This window comes from Drosophila busckii, unplaced genomic scaffold (genome assembly GCF_011750605.1).
Source record: "Drosophila busckii strain San Diego stock center, stock number 13000-0081.31 unplaced genomic scaffold, ASM1175060v1 hic_scaffold_35, whole genome shotgun sequence".
NCBI classification, from domain to species: domain Eukaryota; kingdom Metazoa; phylum Arthropoda; class Insecta; order Diptera; family Drosophilidae; genus Drosophila; species Drosophila busckii.
Genome location: NW_022872745.1, coordinates 254,255 through 271,581, shown reverse-complemented (window position 1 = coordinate 271,581; position 17,327 = coordinate 254,255). Strand labels below are relative to the sequence as shown.

Sequence of the window (17,327 nt, the reverse complement as noted above, 5' to 3'; positions counted from 1 at the left end):
ACGTAACAGATACCAAATATAGTTTCACTAGATTCTTTAACACTGAAATAAGTAATAAGACAGAGTAGAAAGGCCTATCTAACACCTATAATGTGAAAACACATGCCATTAGGTGGTAAACAGATGGGTCACTCACGGGAAATGGGGCAGGAGCAGGAGTTTGCGGACCCAAATACAAGTATTACGAGCCGCTAGGAAAATATACAGGCATTTTCCAGCGGAAGTACACGCTATAGACAGATGTACAGCTTTCAACATGGAAAGAGGCTACTTTAACAGGGACATTGCCATCTTCTCGGACAGCAGCAATTAAATCACTGATTGCTCACAAGGTAGTCTCAGGACTAGTATGGCAATGTATAGACTCACTCAACAATTTGGGTAGTACCAACAGGATGACTGTTTACTGGGTCCCTTGCCACGCCGGAATTCCGGGAAATGAAATTGCTGACGTACTAGCCAGGAAGGGAGCAAGCTCTGCTTTCTGGGGACCGGAGCCTTTTTGTGTGCTTGGGACAAGTTATGTCAACAGAAGCATAACTCTAGAAACTCAGCGGGAGAGCGCCAGACACAGTAAAAGACTGTTGGGCGGCTATGACACGAAACGTACCATCGAGTGTCTAAATTTGAGGCCAAAAACCTCTGCTTAGGTATAGTTACAGGGCTTCCTAACGGGACATTGCAGACTGCGCAAGCACCTACACAAGCTAAAAATTGTGGACGATGCCCTTTGCAGACTATGTCTAGAACAGGACGAAAGCTCCTGAGTACCTACTGGAGGAATGTCCGGCGCTCTGCAGAGTCAGATTTAATCAGTTGGCGATCCTTACCCTAGATACAAGACAGATGAGGAACTTGAAACCAGGACAAATTTTGGCATTTCTAATAAAACGGTATTGTTAGAGACATTTAAAAATTTACTTGACCCAAAATCTAACGATTTTTTCTGTCGCGCCCCTGACTGCTATCTCTCGCTGATGAAAATGCATCTTTGCAACATTTGAACTATTTCCCACATTTTAAATTTTTCGGCCATTTTAACATTTTTTTTATAATGATGGAAATTTTGATTACTTCTGGATTTGTCGTTATTTTTTTGCGTTTTTGATACCTTTTTAAATTGTCTTAAATTATTGAAAATTTGTGAAAATTTAAAATGTTTATCTGTTGTAGTTCTTGCAAACCAGACTTACTGGCAGCATATTCCACATCTGAACTGCCAAGCATTGTTGCCGTTTTGGGGTTTTATACCCTAGATTTGGGGTTTTTATTGATTGGTCTGGGGTGAAAATTTTAGAATCTAGGGGGAACAAGCTAATTCAGATTTATTTGAAATTCTTCAGGGTTTTCTAATTATTTCCATATTTTCACGATATTTGCGTCAAAACTCACTTGATGAGCAGACCTGTGAAAAACAAAAAAAAAAAGGGCTGCAGCTATAAATTTGTAAATATTATTTTTTGGGGTTTTTCCTCAAAAAAAAACCCTAAATCTAGGGTTTTTTGTCTAAAAATTTTCGGCAACACTACTGCCAACCACATAATGTATTTTTCATCGTTTTATTAAAATTTCAGATTTTTATTTCTTCTAGTTCGTGAAAGCAAAGGCTAAAATATATAATAGTCTTTGGTGAAAGTAATTTTTATCGAGAGAAAATTCAATTTTCCCGAATTTCCCGACGGAAATTAAAAAATTTGATCCTAGAATAGAAGCAACTTAAATATTTTTGATTGACTTTTGATGAGTATTTCAGCTTTTTAGCTCTTATGAGTTCGGCTGTAGAGCGATCACCCGTCAGTACAAGCTCTTATATATATAGAGATTAAAGAATAACACTAGAATGCGTAACGTTGTTATTAAATGCACCTTTAAATTGTAATACAAAGTTGAAATAATTTGATAGTCACAAATGTAAACTGCGTAAAAAAAATAAAAAAGTTTTCGCTTCAGTTATAAAGTGCTTTAAGGTCCTAAAATCTTATTAGTTTATTTTTTGGCTTTTGTTTATGTGTTCTATCTGGTTTTAAATGAGAAATCGGTGTTAGACACTGTATCTATCTAAGTCGATTAATTTTGATTAATCGATAAAGTAATGTGAATCAAGCAATCTCTAATTTTCTTGGATTGTGACCAAAAACAGTTGTCAAATCAAACGCATAAGATAACACTAAAGCGATTATAAACATGACTGACGTTGCAGAACCACTTACGCTGTCAAGAGGTAAAATGAATACGGATATGTTCTCTGTGCTTTATGTATGTACATAAATTTTATGTGTGTACATATATACATACTCTTACAAATTTACATGTAAGATTACATACATTTTCTTTTCAGATGTAAAACGGTCAATTGAGTTGTTAGAAAAACTCCAGGCTAGCGGCGATTTTCCTACAACTAAACTTGCCGCGTTACAAAAGGTCTTAAATTCGGACTTTTTAAACTCAGTCCGTGAAGTTTATGAACATGTTTACGAAACGGTTGACATTCAAGGATCCCAAGATGTACGTGCATCTGCAACAGCTAAAGCAACCGTTGCAGCCTTTGCAGCCAGTGAGGGGCATGCCCATCCCAGAGTCGTAGAGTTGCCTAAAACAGAAGAAGGCAAGTAGAAAAATACAAATATAAAAAGTTTCAACATTTTTATATATAATTGAAAATAAAACCCACTGCAGGATTGGGCTTTAATGTTATGGGAGGCAAAGAACAAAATTCTCCAATTTATATATCTCGAATAATCCCTGGTGGAGTCGCTGATAGACATGGCGGGTTAAAGAGAGGCGATCAGTTGCTTTCAGTTAATGGCGTCGTATGTTATTTATATGGATTTTCTAGTTCACAATATTCATATATAATATTTATCGATTGTAATACATTATGAAGTCATACTAATTACATTTTCTTTTAGTCTGTCGAGGGGGAGAATCACGAGAGAGCTGTTGAATTACTGAAGCAATCTGTTGGCTCTGTTAAGCTTGTAGTACGCTATACTCCCAAAGTTCTTGAGGAAATGGAAATGCGATTCGACAAACAGCGTACTACTCGTCGACGACAGTAAAACGATCTGAAATAAAGAATAATTAAATGTTCAACAGTAGGAAGAACCCATCATAAGTTCACAATGTAGTTTTTAAAATGTCTAGGAAACTAGTGCTTAAAATATGTTAAATTGTTTCATATACATACATTTCACTATGTAATATTGAACAATTGTTCAAAAATGAAATAGCTACTGAATTTAAATTCGATATATATTTTAATTGTATTTAAAAACGATTTATAGGACAAGAGTGTTTCCTCATTTAAAATACTCGTTTAACTTAGAAAAACACAAAAATCTTGTTATTTAGAACTGTGTATTTATTGAATCCTAAAATGCTAAATAATAAATTCAATCCCCGCATTTATTAACAATCATATTATGTTGTGGGCTGTATATTGTTGCGAAAGAATATCACAACTTTCACACATCATTTTTGTTTATACAAAAAAGCGTATGACGGATATTTTTATAAAAAGTTGAAATTGTATCATTAATAGGGAGGCGAACAGACCCCATGAACATCAAGAAACTGGGTCTATTGAGCCCTGTCCATCTGAATAACCAAAAAAAACACACAACCTTGTAGGGTAAGTTTAGCTTAGTTAAAGACAATAAATTTAGAATTCAAAATGAATTAATGCACCAGTAACCCCCTAAGATACACCAACACAATTAATTCTGTCGTTAAATTCTGGGGAACCATGGTATTTGGAAATATGGTATTACGATTTGCTATGTATACCCTTTTGTAATTTTATGTTCGTCTATCAAATCGACCAGTCCTAATATATGTACTCCTATTTCCAAAGCAAAAGAGTTATGTTTTGCGAATATAAAATCACCGATAATATAAAAATAATTACCAAGAGAAGGTTATAGAAACCCTCCTGAAGTTTTTGTGCTGCGTACCATCCACATACAATTGCACATTCGATATTTTACTCAAGCGATGTGAAACTATCGGATATACAACCGTGTTTATAGAGTAAAACATAAATGCGAAGCAAGACCAAATGTAATTTATGATCATTGTTTCCTTTTGAGAGTTGCTTATAATAACATTTTAAAATTGAAAAAAATAAAAATAATTATAAGTGAATATAAACACATTCAATTTTAAATGAAAGTGGTGTATTTTGAAACATTCATCTTTTGAAGAAAGCTACACAAAAGACATTTGTGCACATACACTTACGTAGTACTTGTCGTCATGGGAAGTATTGAGAAGGCCTGCATTTCTGGATTTCTGTGTCGCTTATGCTCTGAAATGCATAGAACAGTCATTCACATTTATGGAGACCATGGTCAGCGTTTATGCCTAGTGGAAAAAATCAACGGTTACTTACCAATCACAGTAAGTAAATACATACATATGTTTATATGTATGTATAATGTTTAATTATACGTACATATACATGTACATGAATGATTGTGTCCACTCAAAGCTGGTATATTAACACCAACTGCTTTTGTTTTAAGATATCTCCAACAGATCCATTGCCAAAAACCATTTGTAAAACTTGCTTACATCGTGTTGAACAGCATTATATACTATTGATGAGACTCGCACGATTAAGGGAAGAGCGCAAATATAATATGTTAGCGTACAAAAAACGGGACGAAGCGGTAATAAAATAACATATTCTACCTTTAAAGGTTTTGTTTTTTTAATTTTACATCTCTAGGAAAATTCACCGATATCCAGCGTGGAATGCTCCGATGAAGAAGACACAGACTCAACTGGAAACGTTGCACAGACTTTGAATGCAGCGAGAAGGAAATCTACGCGTAATAACTTAAAAAAGGAAACATCTACAGTTAGCAATAGAAATAATTTAGACCAGACAGATACACGTAATAGTCAGAATATTAATAATATATCTAATACCCAAAGCTCTACTGGACAGGCGTCAGAGGAATACTCGCAAATGGCATAAGACGTACAATTAAGATAGTCTATGCTTAATTAATGAAACGCCGATTTCGTACGTATTGATAACATAATATACTTATACTTTACGGTAACTTTAAAATCCAATTGTTAATGGATAGTAAATTCTTAGATGGTACATTCAAATATAATTTTGAGATTATGTGTAGGTTGGGCATATGAATTTTATTGTGGCAATCATAGTTTTATTTTTATTTCTTTGGTTGACTCCGTCGTGGTATGGGGCTTATAGTATTCTCTATGACTACACACTTGATCATTAAGATTGCTTGGTTCGAAATTTTTTTATAGAATAGAAGTAGTATTTGTTGCTATATAGTCATTGTATTGTTTTTAAAATTTGTTGATTTTGTTCAGATTTAGAATTCAAGAAACCTTCCGATAAAAACAGTGTCTTTCCTCATCTTTTGAAGATTTTAATTTTTTCATAGTAAGTTATTTATTGTTGTTATCGTTGGTCTCACAAACATACGTAGTTTGCGAAAATTAAATTAAACTGGTGGTGTTGAGCCAAAAGGTTTCGACTCTGTCACTCATTTGGAAATAGTACCAAGTGAAAAAAACAAGTTTTCGAGATGTGATTTAGAGTATATATGTCTATTAATTCAATTATTCATTTTAATGTATCAAACTTTTAATATAAATATACAAATATAGAGCAAATCCGACTTCTACGAACACTCCTCTTGGCTTTTTCGAACACAACGTGCGACTTTGCGCTTAAAATCAGTGTAGGACTCCCTCCATTCCTTTGCTGCATCTACATTTGCTGGAGACTCATCGTTAGGATCTGCTAGCATTGATATCACAGATATCAAAATAGTTTCCACCGTGTGAACCGGCAACCAACGCTCTGATGCTTTCTCATAGCCCCACTTATCATCTCCTGGTTCATGCAGAATAGAAATGCACACATCACCATTCTTTTCAATATTTGGATGCCAAATTTCTGTAACGAACTTCATCCGAGGGGGACGCAACGGGTACTCTTTGGGAAAATATAAATGCGCTTTGAAGAAACCGCCTTCACTGTAAATATTTATAATTATAATTTTAAACATACATTAGTATAACATTTAATAAAGTATGATCTCTAATGTATAAGTAAAAGCGTCTTTATAAATCAATTATGTATTAATATCTTATTATCCGAGAAGACATGTTAACTTATTTAAATTTGAATTTTTCCTGATTAATGGCATAATTTAATGCATATAAAATGATGAAAACAAAAGTTTAAGGTTAATTTTTTGGATATTACCATGAGAAAACAAAATAATATGTATTTAATTTATATCTGGAATACAATCCTAAATAATTCGATTTTATATCTTTGGATTTACACTTTAATTGCAAGTGTGTTTCATATAAAAGGCAAATCCTACATACAAATATGAAGTATACATAGGAACAATTAACGATTTATACTTATAAACAAGAATTTAAGATGTAGAAAACCTACTAAAGTGTATCTGGCGGTCCAATTATTAGCACTTCCCAACGAAAAATATCATTTTCGTCGATTAATCCAGCGGAGAATCCTTCTACTGGGTTCTTATTAAGTTCTGAAATAAAGAAATCAATTTTATTAAAACATTTTAAATTTTGTAATAATAATAAATAATTAATAGACAATCGACCAACACCTCCAAATTTTATGTATATTGAATCTTTAATAATATGGTTTATGGCACTTGATTTCACATAATTCAGATCAAGACAAATTAGACCGATCTGATCAAATGAAAACCAAACATATCCTTAAATATATAACATTAGAGTGAAACTTGCATAGATTTGTTTCTTATTTTTTTGAATTACAAAATTAAAAATCAAAGTATTCCTGAAAGAGAACTGAATGTTTCTAATATTTCATATATCTGAATACATAACGCTCATTTACTGGAATTGTGACATAAGTCACGATTTTTGAATTAATGATTCAGAAATATGAGTTATATATTATATATATATTTTTGAGTTAATAATTCAGAAATATGCGTTATATTATATATATATGTATGTTTTATATGTTCTGCAAAAATTTCATCAACCTATCTTCAATAAACAAAGCATGAGAAGAGTTTGAATTTCATTGCTTTCCTGAATGACAAGCGCCACTTAAAAACGTTATAGCAACATGCCATTACATATATGTACATATACATACATATCTATTTTGTAGTAGATATGAACATATTTTATAAATATTATACATATCAGCGCCCATTGATATCTAATGCTTACAATTTAAGTTAAACTCAAATTTGATTACTTTCAGAGCATTGGCTATGACTCATGAGGGGACAAAACGCATTTATCACAGACGAAAACCAAAAACGTCAATTACTTTAAAACATAATCTCAGTGATACATATGAATGTATATACATACATACATCCATATGCACATACAGAAAAATGCTTACAGAGTGCATATATTTATGTTTTTATTTAAACTTAATTTGCAGCGAATCAAATAAATAAATTCTTATATATATATAGAATATTTAGTATATATCTGTATGCATACAAATATATTGAACCATATTTCATAAATTTCGTGTCATCGACATGTGGTTTATCACATGCATACATTCATATGTACATATGTATGTACAACTTACATATGTATACCCATTATAAATATGTTTTTCTAATCGTAAATAAGTACATAAAATAGACATGTTGATGCGTACATAATATTGTCTGCTAATCATATACATGTACATATAAATTTTCATATTATAAGTACACTTTCTTATGTACATATCTACATGCATACATATGTACATGCAGTGTACATGTGGAACATCCATACATACCTGCTAATTGTTTCTTCAATAGCAATGAAGATTGTAGCTCGGACATTTCAAGTAGATTTCTATATTTTATTTAAATAATGCACTCCTAGATTACACAAATTAACAAATTTAACTCTTTAGCTCTGCCTCTTATGAAGATTTATATATGTATATATTAGCTAGTATGAAAGCCGACAATATACTTTTTTCATTCTTTACAGAGCGCTTTACACTATACAACACTAATAGTGCTGCCAGATTAGCTTATTTCAGGCTAGATCTAGCATATTTACAAATGGAATAGCTTTGATCATATGCATATGTATATAGCGTGTAGCCAGTTTAGCAATTAAATTTCTATATCGCAAATTTTCATAAAAATCTTCAGAAATCTTTTTAATAGTCTTTTAGCAAGTTTTAGCATTTGTAAATGTACTCATATTAACTCATTTTATAAGGAAAACAAGGTCGCAGACAACTTAAGCCGTATACATTGATTTTCATTTTTTCTGACAACTTTTAAAACATTTTAAGCATTTTTTTTCTCAATATTTAGCAATTTTTGGTTAGGAGATTCTGGCAGGACTGGTTCATTCGACGAAATATTTTATAGGTGTGTAATAGCTGAAAAAAAATTATTATCAATTATTTCGCAATGATTGGCTAAAAAGTATTAAGTTTATGGAACATTATTTTAGTTTATTACTACTCAGAACTTACAATTTACAATACACCAAACAATACAATAAAACATTATACCAAATTCCCATTCAACAAGGATTGCTCTCAGTCTGTTGAGTTTACAACACTTCACAAGCATTTCACCATATTCAACAAATACCCCATCGAGAGAAGGTTGCTCTAAAACTGTAGAGAAGTTGCTTTTAAACTGTCAGGGTCTTTAGAGATCCAGTGCTCCTATTTCTTATCAGATTTGCAAACTGTAATAGATATTTAAAATAAATCGTTTTCCGCATTTATTTTCAAACATCTCTTTTTTCTATATATAAATGCATACAATGAATCCAATTTTAAAGCTACTAATCTTAATTTGTGAAACCTAATTACAAAATCAAAAAAAATTATAAAATATTGTTAATGTGTAAACACAATTCTTCAAGATATACAGACATTGTATTACGAAGGTATTATTTTCGTTTCTTTATAGTTTAGACTGTAATAACAATAAATTCGGTGATATGCATTTATTAATAAAACGTTTTATTTCTTAAAATATCAACATTGGTGGTAGGAGAGATTTGGCAACTGTACAGATTTAAAAAGGCGATTATAGTCACAATACAAAAAATTATACATGTTCTTGCTTTTGGAATATGAATTTAGAAAAACTGTAATTTTATTTTATAGGAGATTATTAAATTTTTAATGAAAATACCATACTCAAAAATTGCTCATAGTGAATTGTAATAACTCCATCCATGTCTGTATCGTGTTGCCTGAAGGCCGTGGTTAGGGTCTGTAATTACACAGAGTCAAAATTAATTTATTTATGAATTTCCTATTAACGGACGTTCTTAGTTCTTAACTATTGCCTAAATGAGATACATATGTATACTCACATAAAGAACAATACAGCATTGTATGAAATCATCGAAGAGAATCGTGCCTCTACCAAAACGGTCAAATTTTCTCAGTAGGACCTCTACCAGATGGTCCGACAAACGATAACCAAACGATGATAGAGCGGTTTTCAGTTCTTGCTTGTCTATATTGCCGGAATTGTCTCGATCGAATGAACGAAAACAATTTTGCCAATCTGTTACATATTTCCATAACGCTCCAAAGTCTTGGAATGAAACTGTTCCCCTATTTTCGCGATCAAACATTCCAATCATTAATCTGACTGTCTCGGGATTGAAAGCCGACCATGTGCCATTGGAAAGGGCCACTTGAAGTTCATCTGCAGAAATATGTCCGCTTCTATCCTTATCAACCCTAAAAAAAAAAATTAAATTTTTAATATCTGTAAATGATTTACATTAATATGAGTTGTGTATATAAAGTAAACATACCTTTGAAACACGTCCCACAAAAATTGCTGGTCTGGCATTCCACTTTGTTGATATGCCATTAAATAGAATTATTACTAGGAAAAACTTATAGAAACAACTTTGTCGTAAACAATTGATTAAACAAACAATCAGCAAATAGTCATTACAACTTGTGACTCATTAATTGTATTAGAGATGACTATTGTTCTTATCGACTTTTCGATAAAGTAAGCCTGTAGTTTAGAATGTATTTGTGAGTGGAAATAAAAAAATAATTGAATGTTGCTATTTAATGTTATTATTTTGTATAATAACACCTTTGCGTAAAAATCTCAATATTGTTAATAAGTAAAAATAGGATACTCAATAAAACCAATTCTTTGAACTAGCTCATAATAGTTAGCCCATAGAGATGGAACATTAGATGTAAAAAAAAAAATTGTAAATAGATAAGCCCATACAATTGACAACATAACAAAATTATTCGACGATAGTTTGAAGATTTTCTTTAATTATATTTTTACTATTAACGTGAAAATACTATATGTATTTAAATGTATATGTTTATAAATTTTTTTCAAAATTTCAAGCCTTGCACATTCGATTTAAGAAAGTTTTCAATTATAATAATTGATTATTTTTCATAACGGTCAAAGCATCGATGATGGCCCAGAAAACATCGATGGTTCCTATATTTTGTAATAGAGCTGGAAAATCATCGATGTTTACATACATCGATGATTCGATGTTTTTCAGAAAAACATAGATGTATCGATACGTCGATTTTTTAGGGTGTATTTTTGAAAAATGCATTTTACTCCATATCATAATAATATGATATATAAATATCAATACCACAAATAAATCAAATGTGTAAAAGTTCTTTATAAAAAATTAACTTTATTTGAGATCCATAGTTTTGTTTTTATTTCTTGAAAATTCGAAAACTACTCTGTCGTTCAGCATAAAATAATACCATTAAATCACAATTAGGTTAGGTTAAACCTGTAGGCCACCTTACAGTGGTGACCAATTTTGGTCCTTAGTGTCGCCAGAGACTGTCACGGAGCGTTTAGGTGTTGCTCAGTTCGTTTAATATGTTGACGCTTTATGCAAACTTAAGCAGCGAGCAAACTTAATGCAAACTCTATTACTTAATACGAATAAATCACATTAATAATAACAATAAGAGCGGCAAGAAACTAAATATTTGTACAAAACCTAGATATATTTAAAAGAAATCAATGCTTTGTATAGATTTTATGGAAAATGAATAGCAGCCTATATTAGTTTGAAATCTTAATTTAATTTATAATTTACTTTTAAGTGCTGTAACTAAATGCTTGCAATTTTATTTAGCTTTTCTGGCTTAATTTTTTCTGTTTTTATATATTAATTTTCCAACTCACCAGCATAGCAATATTAAGCATAACAACTTCATCATCCTCCCGACGACCCTCGGACATATGCTCCTGCCAAACCAATGGATGACTTGGCGTTGTAGACACTGTATTATTATCGTTGACGCTTTTTGCAAACCTAAGCAGCGAGCACGGTTGCTGCTTTTAGGTTGGGGATCTCGTATTTGTTTAAGTATTTTATGCGCGTTCTTGCAAGTGCCGGACACTTGCACAGCAGGTGCTCTAGGGTTTCCCTGATCCCTGGCTCATTACATTTTCTGCAGCTGTCCTCTTCTATCAGGCCCAGTTTCTTCGCGTGAGACGGAGACGCTGATAGACAATGTCCCGTTAGTATCCCCATCAGAAGCCTACACTCTTTTCGTTGAAGTTGTATTAGGAATCTGGTGAATTTATCATTCCCAGAGTAGCACATTATTCTTGCCGTCTTACAGTTAGTTGTGCTGTTCCACCTTAGTTCTGTTTCGGTTGTTGCTTTACTCTCCATATCGCTATATATAGATCTTAGCAGCGGTCTGATTTGGTCCTCAATATTTCTTTGTCTTGTTCCGCTTTTGGCAAGAGCATCAACCGTCTCGTTGCCTTCTATGCCTTGATGGCTTGGTATCCAGTAGATACACACTTTCTTTGATACATTTAGTTTGTCTATCGCTTCCTTGCAAGCCATGACATTTCGGGATGAGATGTGTGCTGCTTGGAGTGATTTAATAGCAGCTTGGCTGTCTACAAAGAAGTTTATTAAACCTCGTGTTGACCTTAGCTGCTGTTGAATCGCTTCTGCGGCTTTCCTTATAGCGAATATCCGCCTGAAATATGCCACAGTAATCAGGTAGTTTGTGCGAGAGCTTAATCTCCGGTTCGCGACAGTAACTCCAGCTGACAACTGATACCACTTGGAGCGTGTGTAAAGCGTTGGTGCGAGTATTGGGTGAGACCATCAGCACCTCATTAGTCCAGCATACGTAGGGATACTTTTAAGTTGACGCGGGAGTTATATAATGTGTTATCTTTCGGAGCCATTGCCCGATTGAGCTGTGCCCGAAGGGCTGTATTTTTATGTTACCCGTCGCATTTAGGCGTTGCGCTGCCCTTTTTGATGTTAGGCGGCCCCGCTATGCAGACTAATACCTGCCGCTTTACGTTCTCCATTGTTTTTAGAAATGTTTAATTTTGGGTGGCTTCCACCAGACTAGTATGCCATGGAGCAGAATCGGCCTCACTACAGAGATGTAGATCCAGTGTGTAAGTCGGGATGATAGGCCCCATGTGCTACCTAACATCCTTTGTGATGTATAGAGCGCCACAGTAGCCTTTTTCACAATGTCTTCCACATTAGACCTCCATGTAAGTTTCGATTCCAATATTACTCCTAGGTATTTTACCTGTTTGTACGGTATTAGTTGTATGTTTTTTATTTTTGGCGGAATCCATCTGGGAACTTTATACTTCTTAGTGAAAAGAACCAGTTCAGATTTGACAGCATTGATGTCAAGGTCAGCTCATGTCATCCGTATAGGCAGTTATCTTGGGTGCTTTCCTGTCAAAGTTGTTTATTATTTCGTCCACTACCATGTTCCATAATAGGGGCGACAGGACACCCCCTTGTGGTGTTCCTCTGTGCGCCTTCTTGGTCATGATTGCTGGACCCCATTCCGCTTGAATTCTTCTGCAGCTCAACAGGTTTTTGATCCACGAGTTCACCGCTGGGTTTACCGAGTTGGCCTCTGGGCCTCTCATTATGGCTTCTGTTGAATGCGCCCGATATGTCCATAAACGCGCCCATCGCATAATCCTTGTGGTACAGTGCTTTCTCAATGGTACTGACCACTGAGTGCAGCACCGTGTCCACTGATTTCCCTTTGGTGTAAGCGTGTTGGTTTGGGTAAAGTTTGAACCTTTCCGAATTCTTAATGTGAATCTCAATGAGTTTCTCGAGTATTTTTAACATGAACGAGGTGAGGCTAATTGGCCTGAAGCCCTTCGGTTGCCCGTGGTTACATTTGCCTGCTTTTGGCAGAATATAACTCGTCCATATGCCGTCACTTGTTTTAAGTTGCCATTGGATTGCCGGTTGCTTCGATAAGAGCTTTCTGAGCCTTGCTGTCTCTGAGACCTTCTCTATGCTTGCACAGAAGGTTCTCCAGCAGCTTCTATTTGCTTTCGTTACTTCTTTTTTGAATTGTCGTACTCTATTTTTGTATTCGTCCCAAACTCTTTCTTCGTCTGCCTGTTTGGCGAGATTGAAGAGACCATGGTGGTTTACCATTTCGTTTATGCCTCGATGGTCTGCATGCGGCCTTATATGCCTCCAGTATTTTGCCCCCTAGAGTCTCCACCGTCCTCTCCAGGCAGCTTACCGATGCAATTTTTGGGCACTCTGCTAGACTAATTTTAATTTTTATTCTGAATTTTTCCCAATCGGTATTCCGAGGGTTTCTGTATAGAGCTTAAGGCTTGTTGTCATTCTATTTGAATGCGAATTGTATGTATTTATGGTCAGAGAATTAGGGTCTTTGGAGTACTCTCCATTCTGTGACTTTTACTTTCTTACCTGAGCTTACTGTTAAGTCTAGTACGTTAGAGGATGTTGGGCCCACATACGTAGGTTCATCCCCTACGTTCTCTATACCTACATTAGTCTCTAGTAAGAATTCTAATAGCGACTCGCCTCTCACGTTGGTGTCACTACTTACCCAGATGCCATGGTGTGCATGTGCCCACGATGAGCACTTGTTCTTTCTCTTTGTCTCGTGTACCAGCCGCCAAAGTTCATCCGTTGATGCTGGTTTGTCGTGTGCTAGATAGCCCGGGGCCAGCACCAAATGCTTGTCCTTGTCACCCTCTAGCGCCACGACCGTTAGATCGGCAGTGCTTTAATTGGACATAAGGTAAGCGTAGATACCCTTCCTAACAAGGATGGCTGTTCTAGTTCTGCTTACCGTTGTCGGGTAGTACGTATTAAAGTTACTAAAGCTTAGCCCGGAGTCTACATCTGCGGACTCTTCCTCCAAGGTGAGTAGGAGCTCCGCCGATGCCAGCTTACTTTTATGTAGGTTTAGCTAGATTACCTTCATTTTCTAAAGGTATATCCAGCTCGGATGTGACCTCACCCACGGTATGGTCAGCATCCTCATCGTCTTCCTCGTCTTGCTCCGACTCTGCACTGGATGATGCATTGTCGTGCATGTCTAGGTTGTCGATTGACTCGATCGTTAGACCGAAGTCTTGCTTAACCTCCTCTTTTTCGAGCGTGTTTTTGTTATTGTCCTTCGGATGACGCTTCTTTAGGCGAAGGTACACGCTACCAACGTCCCAAGCCATCTTGCCAAACCTTGGATAGAGAATGTCATCCGCAGCCTTGTTGATCTGGATGATCATCTGCTGTCCCTCGCTTGTTGGCTTGGGCATATGCAGGACCTTCCAATCAGCCGTAGGCACATCAGGATTCTGCCATCTTAGTAGTTTGAGCGTCTGTTCCGTCGGCATCACCCTCGGGAACAGTACTTTTGCCTTCGGCACGGATGGAATATCAGGCCTATCCACGACCTCCAGCTTGGCACCTTCCCATGTGGCTGCCATCTTCGATACCGCCTCGGTGACCCACTTCAAAGTGTGGTCATCCTTAACTCCATGGTAACAGCCAGCCCCATCAAAGGGTGAGGCGGTACCCTGCTCCATTGTCGCCAGCAGAGCGTCCAGAAGGCCTGACTCGACCCTCTGCCACTGTTCTGCTGACATCTTGCCTTCTGGCTCACTCCTATCAATGAGTGCCACGATCAGATGTCGTTTGGCCACCTCACTGGCGGTTGGCTTCCTCTTCTTCGTCGGTAGTTTCTGGCGTTTGCCCAAGGGCGCACCCGCCTTCTCCGACTCAGTAGAGTGTTACCGTTTACCGGCTAACTCGTCCACATTCTGTGAGCTACCGCCTTCTGCGGGTCGTTGCCATGGTATTGCTGCGCTATCTTTCTGGCTCTCGGCAATTATGGACTCGGCCCAGGCCAGTTGGCTCTTCTCTGCTGGGGAGATGATACCACTGTTCTTGAGCCGGTCCCTAATCTTGAGAGCTGTTCGGTATTTAGCTTTGGCCTTTAGGCCGTCTTTAGTCTTTATGGGCCTGTCCTTGCAAGAGGAAACAGAACCCGTTGAGCAGCCTGAGTCTGTATCGACGGCAGCGCTACGTTGTAGTTTGGCATAGCTGTACAACTATCAAGGCCTGCTCCAACCATGGTAGAGGTGTGGCCGCTGGCGACACGCAGAGAGGATTGCTCCTCCCCGTGCCTGCCGGTGGTAGCAGCCACTGCTTCCACCGACTTTTGAACTGACATCCCAGTTCGAGTTTCTTCCTTCTGTACGTACATGTTGATTGTTTGTTTGTCAGGGAATCACCCATAGCGTTTTAGGCTTACCGCCAGGCACCTCCAACCATGGTCTAGTCTCAGCGCCCCTAATGTACCCGAAGGCCATTAGGGTACGCTGTTACTAAACCTCAGCTAGACACCGCAGTGTCCGGGTGCATCGCGAAGGTTGCTAAGTTGCCCTTTGCTATAGGGCACTACGGTGCCCATTGCCCAGCCGGCACCCTCGTGGAGGGTTCTGTTGGAAATTGAAACAAAAATAAATAACAACATCGAGTTATATTACAAAAAAGAAAAGAAAAAAAGCGACATACCCAAAGGGAAAATATCCAATCATTTATGATTAGAAATAATAGCATGACATTTTTTGGTTTTAGCGAGCTTCGCTTTTCGCTAACAACAAGTCCTGCTTTGCTAAACATCCTCTCACTTTCAGTAGAGGTGGTCGGTACCAGAGAACGGCACACCCCTATAAACACAAGCGTACTACCATGGTAGTACTGCCACACAAGAGCGAAATTGTGGCTGAGAGTCTCAACTTGAGACCACAAGACTTGTGCGTAGAAGTAAATCACACAAAAAAGGTCCAAAAGTTTCTTGTATGTTTTCTGCGTGCTTCTGTTTCGCTACCTGCTGTCGCGTCGGCGTCACTGCCAATGCAGACAGAGCGAGAAAGCAAGTGATATTGTTTATGCCAGCCGATCGCATCGCGGACATTTCCTTTGCGCTTGCTTCGTTGTGGCTGAAAGCACAATGGACCTTTTCTTGGGTGTCTCTGTGTGTTTTGTGCGTCGCTTGTGCGCCGCACACACAATTTTTTGTTGTGTCTGTGTGCGTATAATTTGTCCCGTGTTTGTCTGTGTGCGCGTATTGGTCTCGCACTTGTTTTTTTGTGTGTGATACCATTGTGCTTAAAAAGTGCCACAATTGCCGTTCTCTGGTCGGTACGCAAAAGTATGTATTTCAAAATGCATGTTTTGAATTCCAATATAATTAGGTTAGGTTGCCACACAGGTAACAGCATACTAATTTAACAAGAAATACATATCTGTATAAATTGGAATTTTATAATTTTATAAAAAAAATCTATTGAATGTGGTGTCATTTGATATAAAAATTTGATAGAAAAAAATTTGTTTAGCTTACCAAGATTTTCGATACATCGCCGATATTTTTTCGAGCTCTATTTTGTAAGCATCGATGTCTTACTAGATGATTACCCACCTCTAACAACTACCGCCTTTTTTTAATGGTATTTGATTATATTTGGTAGAGCTGCAAAACCATCGATAGTGGGAACATCGATGTTTTCAATTTCGATGTTTTAAAACCTTGATACATCGCTGAAACATCGAAAAAAAATAGTACACTTTCAATCTGATATTAAAGCTGCATTTTTTAACAATAAAAAATATATAACAAAAAAAGTTTACATTTTAGATCGATTCTAAATTTGTCCATTTTTCCAAATTTCTTGGATGCAAAGAGTGATACAAAGTGATGGAGTAATTTTAAAAAAAATTCGCGCGCGCTATTTGCCTTAAAATTAAAACCATGATGTTTTGTTTGAATGTAATTTATATGTTTGATGCGCTTTTCTTGCGTTTGCCAATAGGAATCGTAATCTTAATCGTTACCTGATATGCATGATATATCATCATCAGCGGCAGCAGGTACAGAAGCAGACGAGGACGCGGAAGCTAAAGATGAGGCAGCAGCAGAAGTCGAAAATGATGCAGACACG

At 36.4% G+C, this 17,327-nt stretch overlaps 4 protein-coding genes across 4 annotated transcripts; 2 read left to right on the top strand and 2 right to left on the bottom strand.

The window, feature by feature from the left end:
• The first annotated feature begins 2,111 nt into the window (after positions 1–2,111).
• On the top strand, positions 2,112–3,244 carry LOC108602259 (protein lin-7 homolog C). Its single transcript, XM_017990314.2, has 4 exons — positions 2,112–2,221; positions 2,339–2,605; positions 2,677–2,810; positions 2,910–3,244. The coding sequence occupies exons 1-4, from the start codon at positions 2,185–2,187 to the stop codon at positions 3,057–3,059; spliced, it is 588 nt and encodes a 195-aa protein (XP_017845803.1). The 5' UTR covers positions 2,112–2,184; the 3' UTR covers positions 3,060–3,244.
• Positions 3,245–4,120: 876 nt separating this feature from the next.
• Positions 4,121–5,330, top strand: LOC108601702. The gene is made up of 3 exons (XM_017989615.2): positions 4,121–4,398; positions 4,524–4,670; positions 4,730–5,330. The coding sequence occupies exons 1-3, from the start codon at positions 4,255–4,257 to the stop codon at positions 4,979–4,981; spliced, it is 543 nt and encodes a 180-aa protein (XP_017845104.1). The 5' UTR covers positions 4,121–4,254; the 3' UTR covers positions 4,982–5,330.
• Positions 5,331–5,575: 245 nt separating this feature from the next.
• LOC108601703 (ubiquitin-conjugating enzyme E2 G1) lies at positions 5,576–8,009 on the bottom strand. The gene is made up of 3 exons (XM_017989616.2): positions 7,820–8,009; positions 6,458–6,560; positions 5,576–6,024 (listed from the first exon to the last, which is right to left on the bottom strand). Exons 1-3 carry the CDS (start codon positions 7,863–7,865, stop codon positions 5,667–5,669), a joined length of 507 nt encoding a protein of 168 aa, XP_017845105.1. The 5' UTR covers positions 7,866–8,009; the 3' UTR covers positions 5,576–5,666.
• Positions 8,010–8,988: 979 nt separating this feature from the next.
• Positions 8,989–10,013, bottom strand: LOC108602398 (programmed cell death protein 6). Its single transcript, XM_017990509.2, has 3 exons — positions 9,832–10,013; positions 9,379–9,754; positions 8,989–9,275 (listed from the first exon to the last, which is right to left on the bottom strand). The coding sequence occupies exons 1-3, from the start codon at positions 9,888–9,890 to the stop codon at positions 9,174–9,176; spliced, it is 537 nt and encodes a 178-aa protein (XP_017845998.1). The 5' UTR covers positions 9,891–10,013; the 3' UTR covers positions 8,989–9,173.
• Positions 10,014–17,327: the final 7,314 nt, after the last annotated feature.